At 47.7% G+C, this 25,037-nt stretch overlaps 1 protein-coding gene across 5 annotated transcripts in view; it reads left to right on the plus strand.

Annotated features, from left to right (window-relative positions):
- Positions 1–25,037, plus strand: part of SMOC1 (SPARC related modular calcium binding 1) — a 135,518-nt gene that overhangs the window by 43,705 nt on the left and 66,776 nt on the right. For all 5 annotated transcript variants that reach the window (XM_090271056.1, XM_090271057.1, XM_090271059.1 and 2 more), the window contains exons 2-3: positions 22,753–22,918; positions 24,059–24,171. In XM_090271056.1, coding sequence (XP_090127182.1) covers positions 22,753–22,918; positions 24,059–24,171 — 279 coding nt within the window. The remainder of the gene's footprint in view (positions 1–22,752; positions 22,919–24,058; positions 24,172–25,037) is intronic.

Below are 25,037 nucleotides of genomic sequence, written 5' to 3' on the forward strand. Positions count from 1 at the left end.
GAATGCTTTCCAGGATGCTGAGGTGTGTGTTTTAAAGAGATGCTCTAATAAGCCATTTGAGAGAGTTAAGCCTGGACACAGGGTATTTAATCTTGGAGGCTTCTTTAAAAATCTGAGTCCCCAGAGAGGGTGGGAGAGGGGGATGTGCTGTCTAGAGGGAAAACACAAGTCAATGAAGAGCATCTTGGGTCTCAATTAAACTTCTTAGTAGTAATTGGGAGCTTGGCCAGACGCTGTGGGGCTCATTTCCCCGTGTGGGCATGGAAGGAGGCAGGCCCAGGGGCATCAGGCTCGCGAAGGAGAGAAGCCATCCTGTAAAGAAACCTCTACCTGGTGTTGGGCCAGGCAGGGGACAGTCTCTCTTCTGGAGGTTCAGGTAAGGTCTGGTGCAGAATTCAATGAGGGCCCAGAGGTGGGGGGCCCGCCGGGGGGCGTCATAGCCCTTGAGAGAGCAGCCTGACCCTCGAGTCCACTTAGAGGCTGGGCTTTAGCATCCACATATGGTTCTGCTGCCTTGCCTGTGGACTGCTCCTGGCTCTGTTCCATCCTTGGCCTTCCACTGCCCTGGTCTCCTGGGACTGACACTCCTGATAAGCCTCGGCCTGTCTCTGCAGTTCTCCAGCCAAGTTAGAGTGACCGCACACTGGGTCCCATGAGTCAGCTGCAGGGCCGCCCTACTTGAGAGCACAGATGGATGTGCGCTTGGGAGGAGGGTCAGGAGATATCGAGTCCTCTTTTGTGAAACAGGAGTTTAAATCGCCCGAACCAAACTGTGGCTTTGGGGAAGGTGTCTTTTTCCCTTCCGCAGCCGACAGGGTGCAGAACAACACCACCCAGGCACTTGGAACACTTCTCCTGGGCAGGAGCCAACCCCAGGTTCCCAGGCTGGAGCTTGGAGGGTCAGAATTGTGAGGAGGGGCCTTGGTGACACTAAGGAATGGGTGAGGGAGCCAGAGCTGTTGGCCTTTGGGGCTGGGCCTTAGAAAAGCTCCCACTCCAGGAACGACCTGGAGAGACTGTCCCAAAGGAGCCAGGCTGGTGAGAGAGCATTCTGAAGCTTGCTCCCTGGCAGGGGCACTCACTCAGCGCCTGAAGCGGCTCTTGGCCCCAAGTGGGGAATGCAGGAAGTGACCCAATTACATCACATTTACTGAACCAGACTGGAGCCAGAAGATAGTGACAGCCATCTCCAGAATCTTCCCCTAAACCGTCTCCTGTATTGATTCTGTCTTTCCATCTGCACTGCCACTGGGTAGCCCCGGCCCCTGTCAACACCTCAGACCTCTTCACTGTCTATGTTACATTTATTCTCTTTCTCCTTCGGTCTCCTCTACCCACAGTGGCCAGAAAGCCAGCTGAAAACCACCAGTCTTATGAAGTGACTTTCCTACCCCAACCTCCAAGGGTAGCCTCTGGCCCGAAGGATCAAGGGACCCCGCCCCATCTTCACACAGACATTCTGCAGCAGCCAGATCAGACTCCTCTGGCCCTGTGCTTGCATGCTCACTCTCCTCCCAACTGGGAGCACAAATGGCTTTTACCCCGCAAGGAGCCGCCTGCGACCCACCTCCTCTGTGCGGTCCCCTCAGCTGCTTCAACTCGTCCTTCTCTAAGACCCTATTGCCCCGCCTGCTGTCACTGATTCGGACGACCAGGTGATGAGGGTGACAGTGTATGGCTCCTTATCTGTGGATCTTGTCTCCTCCACCAGAGCATCAGCTTCAGGAAGGAAGAAGCCAGATCCTGTCCTGAGTCAGGGCTCTAATGGGTACTCAAGAAATGATTGTTCGGTTGACCAATAGGAAATAAGCTTAAATTGTAGCATGAGAGATTTGGAATAGACTTAAGGCAGGATTTCTAGAGAGCAGTGATTTGTTGAAAAAGGACAACCGAGGAAGGTTGTAGCAGTAGTAGGTCTTGTAATGTTTATGAAAAATCAGAGAAAATTGACCTGAGAGATGCTGTCAGGGTGTGTGGTGATAGCAGCAGTGAAGGTTTATGCAGAGAAATGGGAGGGAAGACAAATGGCCAACCCCCAGTTTCAGCCTCCAGTTAGACTTCAGATTTTCAACTGGAACCTGCCTTTGCACTTCTCACCTTGTCATTGGCTCAGTGCTTTCCCTACTGTCCGTCCTGTTACCCAGCCGCAGTCAGGCTGTAACCAAAGTGGATCCAAGGGGTGGGGAGAGGAAGGAAGCAGAGGCACATGGGGAAGACAAGGGCACCTTGTCAGGGATGAAGTCATGGAGCCATTCATCTGTTCTGGAAGTCCTGAGCCAAAGAGTGGCCATGCCATTCTGTTACCTGAAACCTGAGCTGTTCTGTTCACCAACCAGCGACCGGGTGCGCGGTCGGGTGTAAGATGCCGGCATGCCCAAATGAACAGAAACACCCCTGGTCACTGTTATTCCCACGTTTCCTCAAGCACAAGCTGGCTAATCAGGGGTGGCCATGGGCTTCGGTTTGCTAGAGATGTGTGGAACCACGGGGGCAGCTCCTGGAAAGGCACAGCTTCCTGAAGGGCCTGTTTGGAGAGGAGGTAGAGTAATGGTTTTATGGTGGATGTGGGAGTGTGTTTTGCAGCAGAATGCACGCCTGTGAATCTAGAGCACAGCCAAGACACAGGGAGTGACCTTCCTCTGCTGATTTGGGTGCTTCCGTGGCGAGCACCCCCAGACTGCTGCAGTGTGGCCCCCCTCAGCCCCATGCCTCCTTCTGTTTCCCTGGGGGTGAACTGAAGGGTGCTGAGTGAAAGGAGTGGCATAAGTGAGAAACAAAGACAGCTGCAACCGAGTTGGGGACACGGGCAGTGGGAGCCACAGGGACCCTTTAGTGCCCGTTTGGACTACAGGTATAATAACATTGTTCATACAGGTGTGGCCCTCTTCTCCCAGCCCTCGTTCAAGGGTGCCCTTGTGGGCTTGGGGACCGGCTCTTGTGTTCTGGGAATCCCTGTACTGCAAGGTGGAGAGATGCTGGCTGGCTGGCAGGGCCATGGTGGCTCTCTCGTAGGGACCACAGGAGCTGTGATGGGAGGATGGGAGCAAAGGCTGCTCTATCAGGCCTGGAAGTTTTGAGGGGCTGGAGACACTGGTCTCCCTTCTGTGACCTTCTGTTACCCCATGAGGAGTTCTGAGCAATTCTGAGATACGATGTACAAGACTAGATTACCCTAGAGCATCAGTTTCCGGACTTGAAGATATGGAACACTTGTATTAAACCAAGCTATTATATTTTAAGTATGTGTAGAATGACATACATGTGCAAGGCAAAACTTTAAAATCGATATGGTTTTCTGCGTTTCCCCCATGGGACAGCACAGGCGAAAAGAGGGTATAGTTTTGTTGCAAATACATCTGTAAGATACGGTTTCATCTTCCTCTTTTCCTTCAGGCTAGTGACTCCAGCTGGAAAGAATGAGGTCTAAAAGAAAGTGCCTAAGGTAGGAATGTTTACTTTTTGCGAGCTTCAGATGGCAATTGTGGGGTCATAATAACATTATTCTCCCATTTAGAAAATTTAATGTTGCTATCTCCATAAAACAAATGAAAGATTTTTTTTTACTATAGTTAGTAAACAGTTGTACCATTTTAAAATTTATAACTTTTTAGAACTTAAATATTTTCCACTTCTTTTTGTCATCATTCTAGATGATACTGATTTGAAAAAAAACAGTATGAAATTAGAAAGAAATGCACTCACACAAATGTAAAATACAAAGAAAATGTGGCTGTTTCTCAAAATAGTCAGCGTTTAACTTTGTTTGTGAACCAGTCCACAGGATCTTCAGTGACAGTAGATGAAACTACAGAATGCAGTTTGAAAAGCCTTGATTTAGTTCATAACAGAAGAAATAATATGATAATAGCTAAGATTTACCAAGAAATTTTAAAATGCCAACCTACTCTTTTCTTCTCAGATCAACTTTTGATAGTAGAACTGCTCTATTTCCTCGTCTTAACAGATGAGGAAACTGAGACTCAGAGGAAAGTATCTTGATTGAGGTCCACAGTCTGTGCTTTTAACATTGGCATTTTCTGCCTGATATGATACATAAGACCTTCCTGAACAATACCTTCTTGGCTGTGTCCTGTGAAAGGCCCAGATCTGCTTTCTGTTAACAAAGGCACTGCTGGCTGACAATTGGGGTATTGAGTTAGGCTGGTATCCATCTTCCCCCCAACCCATAAATGAGGACAGCCTCTTTCTCCCACATCAGAAATAGAATGGCATTGACTCTGAACTTTGCCCCTGATATTTGCACCTCACCATATTAGAAAACAGCTTCGCAAGAGACAGAATGACCCCCCCCCCAATCCAGCCAGGGGAGCCAGGAAGATTGGGAGCTAGACCACCAGGGTAGAAGTATTGGGCTCTGGGAAAGTTGCTGCTGGCAATTGGGTGCTGTGGCCTGTGAAGGATCCAGAATCTTTGCTTAGTCCTGTTCTTCCCCACTGTGCTCCTGTTCCATATTTTTTTCAGGGGAAGCCAGAGAAGGTGAGAATGTGGTGGTCGGGTATTAGAAGTCTACATTTTCTTTACTCAATTGTGCAACAACATAACCACATTAGATTAAAATGTTTATTTTTTATTTTAAAAAAATTTAATTGAACTTATTGGGGTGACATTGGTTAATAAAATTATATAGGTTTTAACTGTACAATTATATGACACATCATCTGTATATTGTATTGTGTGTTCACCACCCAAAGTCTCCCTCCGAGACTGTATATTTTCTAAAGTATAGTTTTTTAAAAGATTTTATTTATTTATTTTTAGAGAGAGAGAGGAAGGGAGGGAGAAAGAGAGGGAAAGAAATATCACTGTGTGGTTGCCTCTCTCAGGCCCCCAACTGGAGACCTGGTGCACAACCCAGGCATGTGCCCTGATTGGGATCGAACCAGTGACCTTTTGGTTCTCAGGCAGGCACTCAATCCACTGAGCCACATCAGCCAGGGCGGAGACTATATATTTTAAATTGACAAGCCTTTATGTAGTCCAAGGCTAGATTGGGTAACTCTTATGGGTCCTCACATGGGTTTTTGTTCCTTATTGGCTGAGATATTATGGAGTCACAGACCTGGGTTGGGATTCTGACAGTTTGGCCTTGCGCAATTGCTTAACTTCTCTGAGTCTCTGTATTCTCATCTGCAAGGCAGGGTGCAAAATATTACCTCTTGCGTTGTTGTCAGGATCAATTAAAATAATTAACGTAAAATGCCTTGCGCTGTTCCTGGAACATACAATAAATAAATAATTTATTTACATACAATAAATGAGAATTGCCCCCCACCCCCATTTATTTCAGCCATAGCCTCCTCCCTTCCAACTCTCTCCTGGAGTGCTCTGACATTTTAGCTCTGCATTTAGATGCTTTATAGTCTAGGTTAGATTAATACAGACTTCTTTTTTGGAACTTCTGCACTAAAATACAGCATTTTGAGGCCGTTTTCTGGTGAATACCGAGACCCTAACAGGTTTAGATCTGGCATGAAGAATCTATTTAAAGCAAAGAAGCTTCTATTTTAAGCATTTTATTTTGAAATACTTTAACATACACCAATACTTGGGAGGATATACTCTACTGAGGTACAAAAGGGCAACTTGGAAATTGTCTTTTTCTGCCTTCTGTAGAAGGAATGGTTTCTTATGCACAACCAAGTGCACCAGCACATTTCCCTTGGCCCTGTCCTCTTGGAGGATCTTGACTCAGCTGGGGTCTTCTGATTAGCTTGAGGAGCATCTGAAAGCGGGCTGGGGATCCTCAGGAGTCCCTCTTCCAACGAGTTTTCTGGGTTCTCTTTACAGTTGATCTGTTTTTCTGGATCAGCTCAGAAATGGCCTTTTCTTCTGTGTGTGGGGGGCACTTATGTTGTGACTCAGGCCAAGAAGAACCTTCCACAAGGAATTTGCTGCATGGGGGTGGTACATCCCACTTTGGCTTATTCCTACTCGGAGGTCTGTGCCTGGGACCCAACTCTATCTTGAAGAACATCATCTGTATGTGAAATGTTGACAACAGGATTGTAGACTCACACAGCCTATGAGGGTGGGAACCATGTCACTCTGTCCCTCACTGTGTGTCCAGTGCCCAAGCTCTGTCCCTGGCCCATAGAGGGGTTAATAAATATTTATTTAGTGAATGAATGTGGCAAATTGGAGAGCCAGGATACAAAACTGCTTTGCAGATTTTGATTTATCTCGCAAGGAACAAAATGCAAAGACATTTTTGTTCTAAAGGCATCTTCAGCAATGATGGGAGTGGCCCTCTGCTTCTGTCCCATGCCTGAAGCTAGAGCAGCCTGTCCTCCAAGGCCTTGTTTTTAGCCACGTGGTTTCCACTTCTTCCCCATCCCCCAGATGACCACGTGTCCACCACCTGTCCTCACCCTGTGGTCTGATGGCTGATGCAGAGTCCCTGTGTGCCTTTGAAAGAAAGGCTGCTCACTGTGGAAAACAGTATGGAATTTCCTCACAAAACTAAAAATGGAACTGCTTTTTGATCCAGCAACTTCATGGCTGGGATTATACCCAAAGTATCCTGAAACGACAATTCCAAAAAACCTGTACACCCCTATGTTCATAGTGGCATTATTTACAATAGCCAAGTGCTGGAAACAGCCTCAGTAAAGAAGTGGATCAAAAAACTGTGGTACATTTACACATGGAATACTACGCAGCAGAAAGAAGGAAGGAACTCCTACCATTTGTGACAGCATGGATGGAACTAGAGAGAATTATGCCTAGTGAAATAAGCCAGGCAGCAAAAGACAAATACCGTATGATCTCACCTAATACAGGAACCTAATGAACAAAACAAAAAATGAGCAAAATAGAACCAGAGTCATGGGAACAAGGAACAGACTGACAGTGACCAGAGCGGAGGAGGGAGGGGGAGGAGGAGGGAAAGAAGGGGGAAGGGCCCAGTCAAGGAACTAGTATAAATGACCCACAGATGTGGACAACAGGGTGGGAATTGACTGTGGGAGCGGGGATGGGGAGGGGCAGGGGAGAGCAATAGGGGAAAAATTGGGACAACTGTAATAGAACAACAATAAAGAAAGAAAGAGAGAGAAAGAAAGGCTGCTGAATGCTGCCGTCAAATCCTGTCACGGCTCTGCTTTGGACTGGAAGGTTAAAGCTCATCCAGACTGATGAGATTCAGAATTCCTTCCATGGAGAAGGTTAGGGACTGCTTGGCTGGGCCATCTGAACTGAAAAGGTTGATGACATGGTGACAAGGCTGTTGCCTGGATAGGTGCTGCAGAGTTGTCATCAGGCCCCAGTGTAGCACGCATGGAAAGATGCTGAGTTGTGGTGCAAAAGAACAGGAAACCTGATCAGAATCCTGGAGATTGAGAAGCTAAGAGAAAGACAGCCTTCACCTCCCACTTCACCCTAAGGCAAGCTTCTTCCAGTCCTTGCCTCTGAATGGGTCATTGGCTCTCAGGCTTGATGTTGCTGAGGTGAAACCAGAGTCTAGGGTAGAGCTTGGGGGCAACTTTGCCTAAGAGGCAGGTCTGAATTAATCTATTTGGAGTTTTGTACATGCCTCACCCTCAACACCCCTAAAACATGCATATTGTCGTTGTCGGCAGCCGTCCGTCTCGAGAGACGATGGTGTAGCTTCTTAAGAGTCTATCTGCACCGCCGAGAATGGCTGTGCAGTCCGACTCGGGAGTGACATGGTATCTGTCTCCTCCCGTGTTGAATCGACATCTTGTGATGACGCTGAAGCTACAGAGCCTGGGCAGGGTGATATGGAGGGTCTGCTGTTGCCCATGCAGCAGACCCCCCCTCTCTTCGCAGCTGAAGGGTCCAAGGGAAAGACGGAGTCAATACAACTTGGCTTCAGGTGCGCCGCAGGAGTTGCCGGTGTTGACTACAACGTCAAACCGCCTTAGGGACTCCGGCTCCGGATTTTCTGTCGGGGTTTACTCCCTTACCCTTTCCCCTGAAGAGGTATGCCGCAAGGCAGCGGAGGTTTTTTGGAGTCAGAGTTTTCCTTCTCTGATGTATATTGTAGGAACCTTGGAAAATAAAGAAAAATACAAAGGGAAAACAAAGAAGCCAACCCATGTGTATTCCTACCATTTAAAGATAGCCACTGTTAAATTTTGGTGTATTTCCTTATATCTTCGTCCTCTCTACCTCTCTCTCTCTGGAGTGGAAGATATACATGCGTATATATGTGTACATATATGTATTGTGTTTATGCATACATGTATGTATGTATATTTCTTATCTTTCTGTCTACATACACATACATATGTGTTTGATAGTCTGCTTTGGTTTTATTTAGCTTTATATAGTGAGCATTTCATTGGCCAATAAAAAGTATGAGAACCACTTTGGAGCCTAGAGTAAAGGTCTTTACTGCCAAGTCTTTGTGTGCATTGTATCTCACGTCAGAAAGCCAGGGAAACCCATTTCTTGGGAGTGGACAGGCTTGCAAGGCATGTTCTGAAGGCTCTCCTCAGTGAATTCAGCCTACTGCCTGTGTCTCATTTGCTTCCCAGGTGGGAACTTGCTGCAAAGGTAAGTGTCCTCTCAATCAGGTCTAGTGTTTCGGGGAAACCTGGACTTAAGCGTTATAAATGTCTGGGCTAGAAGAAAAAGATCCTCAAAAGTCAAATACAGATTTTTATTCTGAAAAGAAAGACTTTCTCTGTCTGTGTTCAGGAACTAAAAGGGTTGGAAAATGGAAGAACCATTCTTTCTCTGCCTCAGGAGGTGGGCTTGCTTTGGTTTTCCACTAATCGTCTATTCCTGCCTGTAGAATTTGACATGGTTCTATTTACTTTTCCTTGGCCCAGTTTGGGTCAACAGGGTTTCTCCCCTGCCCAGAACAGCCTCATGCTTGTGTGAAGTAAGACGTGAGCCTGGGCTCTGGACAGCAGTAATTAATCCTTGTCTGAGCGACACAGTGGGGATTTTCAGTGTGAGATGGTCTGACAGCACCAGGTTTTATGGCACATGGCAGTTCCACATGGGCCAAACTGTTTCTTCTTCTCTTTTGTCAATAAGTGACTTTCAAGGCATGTGTGTGCATGTGCTCATGGGCATGGATAGGTATGCTTCTGTTTGTGATCTGAAGCCCACCACCAGTAGAGCAGGATCTCAAGATGACAGTGGAAATCCCAAGAAAAGGAAACACAGTTTAAGCATACACAGTCCCGACATAATTCGACAACATAGCAAGACTGGGATTTCCTCTTCTGTTTGTTTCGGTCTGTACTTGCTCAGCTCATCCCCAGGGCTTAGTGCTCTAAGGGAGTGGATTTCCTCAAATGCTACGGATAAAGCATTTCATCTTCTATCTCCCTTGTCAATGTAAATTGCTCCACTGTGTAAGTGGATGCAAAGATGAGCTTGTAAGTGAGCCATAATATCTTGCCCAAATGAAACAGGAATTAAAATGACATCTTCCTTTGTGATAATCCCATGACATTGAAAGTAAACCAGTTTCTCTGTTTAGTTATTATGGAGCCATGAGTTAATTCCCATGGTCTGGGAGGCTGAATTACTCCAGCCTCTTCTTCCCACTCTGTTAAAACTTTGGAAGGTTTTCTTTTTTATCTTGGGTGGGCTATGGTAAGGCTGTTTTGGGCCCCTTTGTGTTGATAAGGGAGCAGTAACTGGTAAAGGCTGGAGAATTCACTGCAAAATATGTGAGTGGACAAACCTTTTCTAAGGCCAGAGGACTAACAGCAGTAGCATGGAGAATCCAGAGTGATGGACTCGTGAGGGCTAAAGGTGGTCCTTCTAGCAAGATAAAAGAAGAGACTTGGCCAAGATGAAAGTCTATCTTTCAGGTTAAGGGGCTCAGTCTTAAAGGGGCTTTGACGCCTTACCATCACCAGAATGCTGTGGGGCTGTTGGTGTGATGGTGGGGGCGGGAAGCACGCTGGGGGGTGGGGACTCCCCTGGCACACTGGCCTGTTGTAGGAGGGACTCGGAGTGTATGATTATGATGTCTCTGGGTGTTGTGAGGTTTACTACATAGGGTCTACATTCACCTCGATTGGGGCACATACTGTGGTGCTGACAGAGCACAGCAAGTCTATAAGGAGAGGAAAACAAAGTCTCCAGTGCTATTTTTTTTTTTTTTCAAGTAACAGCTAGCAGCTTTCTCCTTCAGTGGGCATAACCCCTGTATTCTTGAACAAGGGCTAGCAATTGTGCCCCCAAAGATACTCCTGAGTGTGTGAGAGTGCACACAGATATGCACACACTTATGCCTCTGCTCATGACCAGATTCAGCTGACTGGCCCTTTCTATCGGGGGACAGTTCCAGCTCCTACCCGCCTCAGACTCTGTACCCTATTCTGGGCCAAGTGTGATTAGCTTTATTTCAGCCACATTATGAGTTCTTGAGGCATTTTGTTGACTAGCCTGAGAGCCTGACAATCATATCCAGTGACACCATGTTGGAAAATTGATCTCTGGATCCTTGGTTGGCCTTTGCAAATTCTGCCTCAGTTCGGGGCTGCTTGTTTTGCCTCCCACAGCCTGCAAAGTGGACCTTCACTCCCATTAGCTTCTGTTCTTTTAACTGGTATTTCCAAGCCTCTTCTGTCTGTGATTACAAAATGGTGCCACATTTACCTTTACTCCCAAATTACAATGACTCATCTGCTCAAACAGCAATCCCCCTCAGTTCCTACTTTGGGGTCCTTTAAATATTTCCACAAAATAGGCACAATTTCCCCCTGTATCCAAAGGAACCTCATTGCTGGCAATGCGCATCATGAGAACACCCGAGTCTGTGCCAATGGAACTATGTCCAGCTGCTGCCAAAGCTGTTGATTCTGTTGCCAGAGCAGGGCTAGGTTTCATGCTGAGGTGGGGAAAGGGATCTGCCTCATTTCTGTGTCTCTTTGTCACCTAGGCCCTGAAATAGCTCTCTGTGTGCCTAGAATCTCTCAAAGTGATCTTGAATCTCTCAACCACTCTTTTCAGGTTCTGCACCTCCTCCTTTGCCCAGAATCTCACCAAGTCTCCTGTGAAAATAATTCTGTTTTGAGACCTTGTCCTTCCACCCAGGGGGAGCTTAGTTGCCAGGTGAATCAGGACCAATCTCAGTCACCCCCCTGCAGTCGTTAGTTCTAATCTTGACCAAGCTCCTTGCTCAGTCACCTGGTTATAAAACACATCATATCACTGGGCATAAAATCTACTAGTGATGGTGGGACAGAGTATGGCGTGGCAGGGCCATGGTGTGCAGCAATAGTCTCTGGCCCCATTGCCACTGGCCAGGATACTCAGTGACATGTTAAAGAGTTCCAAACTTAATAATACTCAGTGAAAATTTGGAGCATATCACTGGATAGAGTCTACGGGAGAGTTCAGGATAACCTTGGAAGGAGTTACTGGCCTTGGTGGAATCAAGGACTCCTGCCAGGTGGAGAGATAGTGCTAATTTAGCAAACCCTTACTGCCAGATGTGTGTATCATTGGGATGGTGGGCCTGACACTTAGATCCAAACAGGTACTTAAGAACACCTTCCCTGTCCTCTTTGCTTTGCACCCCATCTGAGTTCTCTCTTGTAACCTGTAATTCTTGGACACACCCCAAATACAAGACCACTTTGCTGCTCCTTGTTAACACCATCAACTTAACCTTTGTTTCCAGTGGTAGCGGGCTGAGAGAATTGAAAAAACCTGGGTCCTGGAGAACACACTGTTTATTTGATTTGGAGTGAGAGGAGTTTTTATTTACGCTGGTGGCAGAGTTTGAGGGACGGGGGCAAGGATGGGCAAGTGTCTTTCTCCATGAGTGAGCTCTATTGCCTAGCAATTCGTGACAGGGACTGTAAGTAGGAAACAAGAATTAGTGCTTTCCACCTCGAGGCCTTTTCGTGATCAGGGAGGGCTAAAACCTAAGTGCGTCATTTTTAAGCTGAAGGACTCCACTTATTCAAAGAAACACACATTTTTAAATTGACATTTTAATTTTTTTCTTTCAATTTTATTTTGTATAGGTTTCAGGTACACAGCTTAGGGGTTAGACAATCATATACTTAACATAGCGTTCCCCTGATGTTTCCGGTACCCAACCGGAACCATACACAGTTATTACAATATTATTACCATGTCCCCTATGCTCTACTTCCCCATGACTATTTTGAAACTACCAATCTGTACTCCTTAATCCCTTCACCTCTTTAATCCAGTTCCCCAAACCCCCTCCGCTCTGGCAACCACCAGTTTGCTCTCTGTCCATGAGTCTGCTTCAGTTTTGTTTGTTCATTTATTTTGTTTCAAAGAAATATTTTTATCTCCACCCATCCTCCATTTCTCCTCCCTGGCCCGCTTGCTTGAGGCAGCCCACCTTCCCTTTCGAGCCCTGGGGAAGTCCTCCCGGCTCTGAGGTGCACGCAGACCCTTTCCCGCAGGCAGCTGCCCCCTCCCTACCGACAGCTCTTTGGCTCTTGGTGCTTTTATCTCCCCCAGTTGTCTCCCCCAGCCTTTCCTGGCCCCCATGTCCCCCTTTTCTCCATTCCTCCTGCTGTTGAATCCAGCTCTAATGACCTCCCAACTGGCCTCTGTTGTCTTTCATGCCCCTGCCAGAGATTTCTAAAGCTCAGGTCTGATCTTGTCTTTTACTTCCTCCACTGGCTGCCAGTTCTTAGAAAAGACCACTGGGAATGTTCGAGATCCTCCGTGATCTCACCCCCAGCCTGGCCCTGGAGTCTTATTTCTCCCATACATGGTCATTGCTAAACTATCTTCTGAAGTGAGAGTGCTCCTTTACTCCCATGTACCTACTGCTGTTGCTTAGGATGCCCTTCAGGCACCTCTTCCTGCCCATGGAGATAACTTTAAGGCCCAGTTTATGGCCCTTGGAGAAATCCTCCTGGACCTGTCCAGTTTGAATTAAGCTCTCATTCTGACCTCACAGAACGTGGGGTCCGCTGCTCTGTCCCCAGCACTTGGCACAGCCCTGGGGCATCAGGCATGCTCAGTGGTCCTTTGCTGAATGCACGCCTCTTTTCCTCTCTTTTCCCTCCACTGTCTTTTTTCAAGAGTTAGCCACCTCACATCTTGGACTTCCAGGCATCCCATTTTCAAATGTGCTACCCTTTTGTCTGCCTGTGACTTAGGCTTTGCTTGCTTGTTGCTGGTTTCGAAAGTGTAGCCCCTGGGGAATTAACTGTACACATGTCAGTCTTTGCAACGAGCTCAGCTCCTGGGGACAGATCCTTTGTTGTTTATTTTTATAACCCCCAGTGCACCTCGCACGATGTCTGGTAATTAAAGGGGGTGGGCAGAGAAATCTCCAGAAACCTCTTTGAGGGCCCAGGGGAGGTCTGCTGTTCAAAACAAACATTCTTTGGGATTATTTTTTGTTAGTTTTATGCTTTTTCCTCCTTTTTGTTTATTGATATGTGATTTGCTTGCAGTACAAGTCACCCTTTTTAGGTGTACACTTTTATGAATTTTGACAAATTTATGTAGTTTTACCCCACCCCCCATTCTATCATGCTCCTCTCCCTACCTCCAGTCCCTGGCAATCACTGATCTGTTTTCTACCCACACAGTTTTGCTTTTTTTCAGAATGTCACTTATAAACGGAATCATACAGTTTGTTGCTTTTTGAGCCTGGCTCCTTTCACTTAGAGCGATGCGTCATATTTTGGAAGTTTAATGACACTTTATCTGCACCTACCTTTCTAGCAGACGGGCACGGGACGTGGATTGAGTGTGGATGGGGTTGGTGTGAGTTTCAGCTCAGGGGCCCAGCTGCTTTGTCAAACTCACTGACCCTCCCTTCTTCTCGCTCCCCACAATGGCACCTGGTGTAAGACAGCCTTCGCCCCTGAGTCCTGACCAGTCATCCCTGTAGTTATAGGGGGCACAGTGGAGGAGGAAAGCTGGGTGGATGGGGTGGGGTGACCACTAAATTCCTCCCTTGGCGAGGGGCGGCTAGGGTGACGAAGGTCAGGCCTCTCCTGGCTAAAACAACAGAAGTGGTTCCAGCTGCCGAACAGCTGGAGGGGGATGTCTGCTTTCCCTCAGCAGCGTGAAAAGCCCTTTAATCGGGGCATGCGGCTGTCAGGCCCAGCAGCAGAGGTGTGTGGAAGAAGAGCAGAGCTGTGTGGTGCGGACCGCCCCTTCCCTTTGACCTCCCTTATCTGCCCTCCTCCATCTTCAGGAGCCCCACTCGCAGCGCCTGCTCGCGGCCCCCCTTTGCACCTGTGTAAATGCAGTGGCTATGGGGTCAGGGAAGGGTGAGAGCGAGCTGGCAGAAACAGGGGTGTGGGCTCTCAATGCAGATGATGGATTAGATAGTGGGTGGGTGAGTGATGTTTTAATGGGAAACCGCTCTTCGTTCCCGAAGACGCCAGCCCCAGCGAAAAAGGCCACAGTTGGGTTTTGCAGATGAGGAAGCAAGTGACAAGAGGCGGACAGTCCCTGGTTGGAGGGTAAGAGGCCGAGCTGTTGGCTAGACGTCTGGAATGTGCTCGCTCCTTTTTGTTCCAGGCACCGGCTGCAGGAATGGCTCTTTCCCCCCTTTCAATAGCACATCTACCTCCCAGAAATGCTTTTTAGTGCCCGAGTTCTAAAGACTTGAGCTGGACTTTGATTTACAAACACGGTGAGAAAAGTATCCCTCCCTTAGGAAAGCGCTCTTTGCTGGCAGAGCCCTGTCCTCTCTTGTCCACCAGAGGGGCCACCGCCAGAGCTGACAGCAGAGTCCCCTTGCCCCTCCGCCAGCCTCTGGGGCTCAGGGCTGGACACCCTGCATGGAAGGAGGCGGTGTGCTGTAGTGGGCTTTTAGAGTCAGATTCAAAGGCACGCGCTACCACCTGCTAGCTCAGCCTGGCTGAGCATTGGTTCCCTCCTCCTCCTTTCAATCAATCAATATTTATGGAGTGCCCACTTTGGGGCGCTGGGGATCCCACAGGGTGGCACCCAGCAGATCTTGGTTCCTGCCCGCAGGGAGCTTACAGCTTAGTGGGGAGGATAAGCAAGAAACATAAATGAACAGTTGGTCATTTCAGTACAAGTGTGACAAAGGCCACAGTGGAAAGTACAGGGCGTACGGAGCCTCAGCACAGGGTCCTGGCCTACTCAGGAAGTAAGTGCCCCAAGGAAGCTGCATTTGCTCTGAGATTAGAAGGGCAAGGAGGAGCTTATGAGGCGGAAGCACAGTCCAGGGAAAGGGGCAACATGTGCCGGCCCAGAGGCAGGAAGGACAGGGCAATGGGACTGAGGAGTTCTACCCAGCTGGGGGCCCCGCATCAGGGTCCTTTACGGTGCCCGTTCCCTACTTGGCAGGCATACACTGTCCCCTCCTCACTCCTGCCAAACAGACATTTGTGGCTGTAGCTGGAAACTCACTGTTATTTACAACCTTAATTCTATGGAGAAAATGAATTCAGGGTGTGAACAATCTGACTTACAAGCAAATTCATTTTATTATTTGGCTGTTGTTCTTACTCAAGTGCATGCATATGGTAGCTGTCAGGAAAATCAGACTGCTAATCACATTGGCTGTTAAATTATACTCACTTCAGGCACAGCCACCCTGGACCTCTCAGATTACTGCCTAACGGGTGGCAGGCGTTATCTGCAGGGAGGTGGAAAGGCTTCCTGGAGGGTTTTGCGAGGCAAGTCTCAGGCTAAGGCCAGCCTCCTTGGGAACGAATTCCGTGGTGACTTAGTGATGATGTACTGTGGTATATGGGTACTGTCTCAGCCACTTTGGTACATTCTCTTCAATGACTTAGGGTTTTTGGTTTTATTTTTTGTCTCTTTTCTTTAATTTGAGGAAAAAATACTGGGCTTAATATATGGTTTTCCTTATCTAATAGATGTTTCTTAAAAGGGAAAAAAAGAACAACCCTGGCCAGTGTGGCTCAGTCGGTTGGAGCATTATCCTGTAAACCGAAAGGTTGTGGGTTCAATTCCCAGTCAGGGTACATGCCTGGTTTGTGGGTTTGGTCCCTAGTCAGGGCATGTGCTAGAGGCAACGAATCAATGTTTCTCTCTCATGTTGCTGTTTCTCTCCCTCTCTCCCCCACCTCCCCTTCTCTCTAAAATCAATAAGCATGCCCTTGGGAGAGGATAAAAAAATTAAGAAAGAATGAACTGCTTTCATTGCTCTATGCATTTGAGAGCTTTAAGGTTTTGGTGACAGTTGGACAAAGAATATCTCTTTTTATAGTAAATGGTAGAGAAAGGAGTTTTTCTTATCTAGGATATATTTCAAGCAAGGTTTGCTATTCACCCTGTCATTCTGCAAATATGTGTTCGATCAGGCACTGCTAGGCCCTGTGTATAGAGAGGGGAATAAAACAGTCTTTTCTGGACATGTAAACACATAAATGATAAAGCAGTACATTGAGGGTTTTGATAGAAGTATGAACACAATGCAGCTGGAGATTCAAGGAAGCTAAGGATGGTGCTTAAAGCATGAAAGCATAAGCTTTTTAGGGCGATAACCTCAGTGACTGTATGGAATTTGAACTTGAATGGGGAAGAAAGGTTGGGGGCAAAATGTCAAATATCTAGGCAAGAGATAAAGGACTGAATCAAGTCATCATGGATAAGAGAAAAGCCAGCTGGAGTGGGAGGCCCTGCCAGCACCCCAGCCATTTCAGCCACTCCAGCTGAGACACCAGAGAGCAACGTTCTTGCGATGTTTCAGCCCCAGCCAAGTTCCCACCTGACCGCATCCAGGTGTGTTACCTCAACTGACACCAAGCTGAAGAAGCTCCCAGCTGAGCCGAGCCAACCCACAGAATTGAGAGAATCATAAATTGTTGTTTGAAGCCACTAAATTTGGGTGTGGTTTGTTTGCAGCAATAAATAAATGAAGCAAAAATGTTAAGAGTACCTGAAGCTGTGTTGCACATGAGTTTATTAACAAAAAAGCATCAGACTAGGTGCACTTGGCCTGTGATTTTTGAATCTTGATATCATAAAGGGGAAGGCAACTTGCTGCCCCAAATTATGGACATCTCACTTCCAAAACCAGTGAATGGGCCACTCTCTGGTGGTTTAGTATGGTTCCTACCCCTCTTCTACACCTGAGAAACATGCAGAGATCATGCAAACTACCAGAAAAATACCTGTGTATGGTGTTACATACAGGTTCAATCAGCACAGCACAACCATGAAACTGACTCCATATTGTAAAGAATCAAACACCTCCCAGATGAAACCTCAGGCTGCCTCTGTTGTTCCTTATATTGTCATGGAAACTTGGCAGTCAGTCAAACCTAACACAGCTTGTGGTACTGGAGTGGTCTCTGAGCAAAAGCTGTGGCAGAGTTTGCATTCTACTCTGCTGGAGTCCGTGGGGCCAGGGTCTGCGTGTGTGCATTTCAGACAGAGGGACTGTTGGTCTAACATTGATTTCCCTCACCCCTCGCTCTTCTGTGGTGAAGAGGCCCCCCTTGGTAGCTTACTATTCCAGTAGGAAGGATAGATTGTTTATATGTATTTCAAGTGCTTGTCCTACTTTACAAATGTGAGCAGACCACAAAATGTCATGTGTTTGCTTTGGAATCATTCACTCCCCAAGGAGGGAGGGTGGGAGGAGATTGCAAATGCACAATTGTCCTGGCCCCTTTTGTTTGGTTTCCTTATTACATAATCATATTTAACATAATTATTTTGTTTTTGTTGTCTTTTGGTTAGGAAGAAGGAAGGGAATGTATGTGAGGATTTTTATGAAAATACTCTTTTCCTCCAGAGGGAAATGGTTCAGCAATTGCCTCGCTGGGGAGACAGCTTGCCTCTGCTCAACACCAAAAATTTCCACTAACCGTGGTTGCTCTGAGCCCACAACAGACTTCTGTGGCTCAGAGGGTCAGGTCTCAGCAGGGTGACTCAGACCTTGAGTTTCGTCCATGTGCTGAGAGAACTGACCCAGGCCACATGCCAGTGCTGAAGACTTCTAGCCTGTACCCCCTGTCTCCTGCAGAAGAGGAAAGAAATCTACCTTTGTGACTTCAGGTGGACTGTGATGAGCTCCTGGGATGTCCTGCTGTCGACCCATAAGTAATGAACTGATTTCATGTCCAGTTTCAGAACGTGGAAATTATCCTTAGGATCTGCTTTTTTTTCCCCCCTTGGTCCTATCTGTATGAGCATAGCTCCACGAGGAGAAATTTCAGAGAGGGTGAAACTCTCTCCCTTCCCCTCTCTAACTGTGCTCTTGAATATAGCAACCACCCGCCACATGGCTCCACAAATTTAAATTAACTAAAATTAAATTCAACAAAAATTTCATTCCTCAGTTGCATTAGCTACATTTTATTTCTCAATAGCCACATGTGGTTTGTGGCTACCATATTGGACAGCCCAGATGTAGAACATGTCCATCACTGCAGAAAGCTCTGCTGGACTGTGTGGCTTTGTAGCATTGCAGACACCCTAGGATTAAATCCTCTCTTGTCCAGCAGTGTCCTGCTCCCTTACAGGGTCATCTTGCTGATGCGTTGACCCTAGAGTGCGAGCTCATTGAGGGCAGGACCGTGTTGGTTTTGTTCCGCTTCCCACACCTCCCACAGTGCTGGGCTCCTCCCAGTGCTTGCTTGTTGAGCACGAACGTACATGAATGGGCGCTGGCTGAACAGGCGTGTTTGTGGACCCACGGTGATCCCCTTGGGGCCCTGGAGGTCTGGGTGGCCCTGTTAGAGCATAGTCATCCTATCAAAACTTCAAAACTCCATTTTCTAAAACTCATTACCTTTAAAAAAAAAAAATCACAAACTCACACAGTCCCTGAAACGAATGAGAATTAGACACCACCGTTGATTAAAGATGGCCTTTGGCAAGGGCCCTGTGCTGTCTCGGAACTTTCTTACTTGGCCTCAGGGATCGGTAATTTCTAGATGGAACATTTTGGGAGCTCTTCTGCTGAAGCCAGAAGGCTTCCATGTGTTGGGGTAGGTGGGGCTTCTTCTGAAGCTCTTTAAGCTGTCTGTTGTAGACAGAGTGTTCCCCAAGTTATTAAGGTCTCTGGCACAGCTACTGTGGCATTTCTGCTGGCCCAGAGAAGGCCATTTCCAAACCAGATTTATGGCCTGCAGTTCAATGCCACGAGGACTCCTGCAGCTGTCATTCCCTGCGCGCTGCGGAGGAGGCCACAGGGTAACCTCCCCGAGTTTAAAAAGATAATGTCTTTCTTGATTCTTGTTTTTTTGTTTGTTTGGTTGGTTTTTATTTTTTTGTGAACAAAACCCCTGTGAGTTGCTTTTCACAGTGGGCTTAAAGTAGGCAGGGCTGCCTTACCTAGATCTGGAGCAGTTAGTGTCTGGCACACAGTAGGCTCTTGATGAACAGTTTTTGACTTTGTGAATCGGTTTTGCAGTTGGGTGGGAGGTTTCTTGTTGTTGTTGTTTGTTTTTTGCAGTGTTACTCTGTAAGAAGGAAAGCAGTGTGTTTGAATGGTTAGAGGCATAGCTGTGGAATCAGCCATGGGTAGCAGTCCCAGCATGGCCAGGTACATGCTGTTTAGTCTTGGAGAAGTCGCCTGACTCCTCTGAGCTTTAGTTTTTTCATCTGTATAATGAAGATCGTAACATACCCTGCCTCATAGGGCTATTGTGAAGATTAAATTGTTAGTGTCTCATAAGTGATATCTAATTATCAGCTTTTATTATTAGTCTTCAGACTTCAGGTCTGACTCCTAGATCCCTCTGTGACCAAGGATGAGTTCCTTGGTTTTCCCAGGCGTTAGAAGGGAGATATTTCCATCCTCATGTGATCGTGAAAACTGAGGGCATGCTGTGCCTTGGCTCCTGCTGATTCACATGGCAAAATAACCTAACAAATTGGTCTTAAAATCAGGGTGGTACTCTGCGTAAGCAGCCCTGACTTCCACAGACCTGGCGAGAGCGGTGTGACGGCAGCAGTGCCTTAACCTGCCCTTGGCCCGCCTTGCATATGAGGACACCCATCCTGCCGTCTGGCCTGGCGTCTGCTGCTCACCAGGGAGAATCTCAGAGCCAGGGCTGGCTGCATTTCTAGGTGGCAACCAGATTAGGAATGGCTCCGAGGGAGTCCCCAATGAGTGAGAAAGCGAGGCTGGCTTTGCTATTTGCAGCAACCCATGTCCCTTGCCCATCCAGGAGCCTTCGGCTCTGGCTTGGCAAACTTGCTGCCTTCAGCTGGGCCTCTGGGTCCCAAGCGTTCACTGGTGCACCCTTGCTTGTAAGCTGGGAGGGCTGTGGTGGCAGAGCGGCCGAGGGTTGGGGTGGGAGACATGCACCTCTCAGCCTCAGAGGAAGCTTAAGTTCTGAGGTGGAGCTAGGGCAGGAAGCTGGGGACCCCTGCCGCCCACCATGCAATTTGGAAGGGAGAGGGAAATCTCAGAGCAGGGGTGGAGAAGAGGCCCAGAGATCCCTGGGGTGGCAGGAGCCTGGGAGGCCAGGCCTGTCACTTCGCACCAGCTGCCTCTAGGCAGTGCCGTGTGGGAAATGCCATGGCGGGGACGTGTTCCTTGCACGAAGAATTGAGCACCCCAGCACTGCACTGCACGCTGGGGATGCATTCACAGGCAGAGTAGACATTTTTCTTGTCTTCATAGGGTTCTGAGTTGGGGCTTCCATTGTTAGTCAAAACACACAAATCAATTCATCACCACAAAATGTGTTAAGAGCCACAAAGGAAAAATGGGGTGTGAGAGGTTATTACCGAGGCACCCAGCCTCACCTGGGGGAGTCGGGGAAAGCCTCCCAGAGATGATGCGAGCCAAAATCTGAAGTAGGACTGGGAGAGATAGGAGAAGGAGCAGTGTGTCAGAAGGCCCGAGGGCAGAGCAAATGTGGCTTCTCTGGGGAAAAAGCAGTAAGTGCTGGGGCCAAAAACCCAAGGGCAATGAAACACCGACTCAAGGGTTTCAAGCAGGAGCAGCCTGAGGGGAGTTGAGGCTGGGGGTCCTATGCCCCCTCCTGCTATCCTGTCAGCTCACTCCTCCTCTGAGGGTCAGCCTGGGTGGCGGTGGGCTTCCTCTGGAGGCAGTCTGTATTCGTGGACAGGCTTGGGCTCTCTTAGACTTTGTCTGGTAGGTGGGTGTGTTCCCTGTGCCCCCTGAGGGAAATGGCACTGCCTCTGGACGTCCGTGTGCTGTTTGGAAAAGGGTCAGCAAGTTCCCTTCTTTTTGCTTCACACACAGGACCTGAAGATATAACTGAAACAGGGGTTGTGTTTACACCTTCCCTAAACCCTGAGAGCTCAGTGTGATGATTCGGTCAGCTCTAGCACCACACGTGTTCTCATGACATTGCCATGCACTACTGGGGGCATCCATTCCCTCACCCCACACTGATGAAGAGCCTTCAGTGTGCCCAGAGCTCTGCTGTAGGAGGTGGATGAGAGGTAACCCAGCTCTCAAGGCCCATACAGTCTAATCGTATGAGCTTCTATCCCAAAGAAGCTCATTGGATTTTATGGCCCAATTACTGTTTTCCAACTGTATTCCGTAGTTGCTAACAGGAGTTCACTGATAAAGGGGTTCATGGTTGAAAACCTTTGGGAGATGCATCATTATATACGTCCCTTGATCTGGTTATCCATTGCTATGTAACTACCACAAAACTTAATGGCTCAAAACAATGATTTATTATTATCTCTCAGTTCTGTGGGTTGCCTGGGCTCAGCAGGGTGGTTCTCACTTGGGGTCTCTGGTGCAGTTACTTCCTTTCCTCTCTGTTAGTTGTAATCAGACAAGAGCTGGGAGTAGACTCACCTGAAGGTTGCTTCACTCACATGTCTCCATGCCCGGGTTGTCTGGGGATTTCTCTCTGCATGTGGTTTCGCCACACGCTAGCTTGGGCTTCCTCATAGCATGGCAGTCTCAGGGTTGTTAGGCTCTGTACATGGCAGCTGGTTTCTGTGAGTGTGAGTGTTGCAAGAGTCCTGGGAAGAAGCTGTAAGGCTTTGTATGAACCTGCTTAGAAATCCCTAAACATCACCGCCACAGCATTCTAGGCAAGTTAATGAGGCCAATCCAGATTCAAGGGGAGGGAATTAGACTCCACAGCTCAATGGGAAGAGTAGCAAATAATTTGCAGCTATCTTTAATTTACTGTATCTCTTGGAGAGTCACAATGCATGAGAATGTACCCAAGGTGACTGAGAAGTCCTACAGGAAATAAACTTGTTGAACTCAGCTTTTCCAAGCTGAATATTATTATGTTTAAAATCAGGAAATCCATTTCTTATAGAAAGTCATTTAACTCATATTCTGCCAGAAAGCAGTGGACATAAATTGAAGGGCAACAGATTTGGGGCTCAATATTACTTTCTAATAAATAAAACTTCCCAAAGATGGAATTTAGGGATGGCTAGGGAGTTCCTAATTTGGGGGAGTACCACAAGAGAGGACTCGTGACCATCTTCATGGGTGGAAAGGCAGAATGTTTTAGTGGTAAAAACTTTGATTTGACTTCTGGCCAATCTTGGTTCAAATTTATCACTTGCAGCCATGTAACACTGGGCAAGTTACCTCTCTCTAAGCTTCATTTAAAAAAAAAAATCTACAAAATAGGTGGTTTCTATGTTATAGGGTTGTTGTGAGGACTAATGAGATAGATCCAACCTATAAATTACTTAGCACAAGTGCCTTCCTTGGTTAGACTTTGTGGCTGCTCAGTTCCCTTCCACTTCCAGTGTTTAATAACTTCGGATTTACTCTGGACTTGCCCAAGCAAACCAGTATTATAAGTCATGGACTCACCCCTAATTTTCTTGCAAGAGTAACCTCTGTACCATCCCCTTTTTTCAATCTAGTTTCTCATAAGTGACCGCGACCCTCAGTGCAACCTCCACTGCTCCAGGACTCAACCCAAGCCCATCTGTGCCTCCGACGGCAGGTCCTATGAGTCCATGTGTGAGTACCAGCGAGCCAAGTGCAGAGACCCAACGCTGGGTGTGGTTCACCGAGGTCGATGCAAAGGTGAGTGTGTGCATCTCTGTCCCATCCAGGAGGGGTGCCTGAGCACCACAGCTTCCTGCGTGGTGCACTCCCTGTGGGGGGACCCAGAATGAGTCTCTTTGTTTGGCGTGTTATCCTATGTCCCGACCCTTTCTACCAGGGAATATGAGGAGAACTGGTCTACCTGAAGAAATGAGCACTTCTCTGTCTTTCAAACACTGTCACCAGGCTCGGACTTAGAGACATGTGCTGCTGTGTGACTGGTGCTATTTATTTTTATTTTTATTTTATAAATGGAGATGCTAAAAATGGGAAGACGTTATTGCTGGCTTATGAATAGGAGTTCCAAATTGTTGGTTAAGAGATGTGTTTTCTTTTTGGTCTGCTCACATGTTTAGAAATATTAAAAATCATTTGAGATATTTAAAAATTGGGAGATCCATTGTAAAAATCTGGCTGTTTGTACTTCTCATAAAAAATTGGAAGCTTTGAGAATATTAGGTGTTTCCTCCCACAAGGCAACACATGGCTGGAGCGGAGTAGCAGCTACCTCCTTTAAAGGGACACATGTTCTCCAGTTTGTCACAGTCCTCAGCATTCCCTATGGTGTCTCCAAGTTGAATGCCATCCTTGGTATAACGAGCTTGCTTCTCTAATTTATGTCACTTTCCTACGCCCTGTAGATATTTGAATTTGTGATTCTGGACTGCTTATGGCCATTAAAGGAATTGTGGGAGGCTAAGAGGCCACTCTGGAACCTCTGATTTTCCAAAAAAAGTGCTTGCTATTCTTGAACTATAAAACATCTCTAAGGCCCCTTGGGCTTGCATATTTTTGAGTAAACACTGTGAAAAACAGTAGTCATGGAACAATTTTTCCTGAGTAGGGTGGGGGTCCTTGGGAGAAGAAATAAGTAGCACGACTTATAAATACAAACCCCTATTCTCCTAAGAATAACAATAAAGAGGTAGATGAGGCTGGTGGCACTCACTAACCACTGCCCCTGTGTCCTTAGAAAAGCCCCAGCTATGTGGGGTCCCCCACGGGCCATGGGCACGGGGTTTTCTCAGCATTCTTAGAACTGGGCAGCCATTTTGTTCCATGGCTCCTGCGTGGAATCCAAGTGAAGTATGAAACATGCTTGCTCCTCTCCTCTCTCAGATGCCGGCCAGAGCAAGTGTCGCCTGGAGCGGGCTCAGGCCCTAGAGCAAGCCAAGAAGCCCCAGGAGGCGGTGTTCGTCCCAGAGTGCAGCGAGGATGGCTCCTTTACCCAGGTGAGGCCCTGGCCGCGTCTCCCAGGCCCGTTTCCTGGACTGAAGCCGAGGGGGGTGGGGGCAACGCTGAGCGCTGGAGGGCTGCTCCAGCCTTGGCTTTCTGGGAAACAGCTGAGGGCGCTTTGACACCCTCTGTGCTACCTTCTGGTGCCTACGTACCCCCTCCTGGATCCTCCACGCTTCCCCTTGCCAGCTGGCAGTGGGGCCTGAAAAGGCGCATGCAAGTCTGAGCCAGGAAACTGGCGTGTCGTGGCCCCCGTCCTCCCTGCTGGCCCTCTCCATTTTTCTCTTCTGTCAAATGGAGGCTGATTATTTTTTCTTATCCTTGCCAGTTTCCATGGGCAACCCTGGTATTCCCTACACTGTTTATTGCTACCCCTCTGTGCTCCCCTTCTGCCTACCCCCAAGTTCTCAAATGAAGCAGGGATGGATCCCTTTGAGTACAAAGTGAGCTGTGGTTCTGGGAGTATGTGTGGGGTGTATGTGAGTGTGTGGTGAAGTTTCTGTGTGTGTGCACGCACATGCATGCACACTCATGTGTATGCGTGCACACAAATTTTAAAGTTTCTTTTCAGGAAGTCCCACCTCTCCTCCTGCTCTGGTGAGAGCTTTGCGTAAAAGTAATGCTGGCTTTGTTGGTGTTGGCACAGCCTACTTCTAAAACACAGGGAGCATGGGACAATAGGGACAATAGGCTGCTCCTTCGGAAGCTTTAAGGCTGGAGGTGGGACGAGACCTGGGGGGCAGGAGGCGGTGGATGAAGGCACTGTTGGATGAAAGTGGGGAAGGTCACTGGACAAGGGTTAGCTGCCCGCATGGTTGAGGATGGTCCGGTGCCTCCGCTCCCTCTCTGGAAGAGAGAGGAG

This window comes from Furipterus horrens, unplaced genomic scaffold (assembly GCF_987537825.1).
Source record: "Furipterus horrens unplaced genomic scaffold, mFurHor1.1.pri manual_scaffold_3, whole genome shotgun sequence".
NCBI classification, from domain to species: Eukaryota; Metazoa; Chordata; class Mammalia; order Chiroptera; family Furipteridae; genus Furipterus; species Furipterus horrens.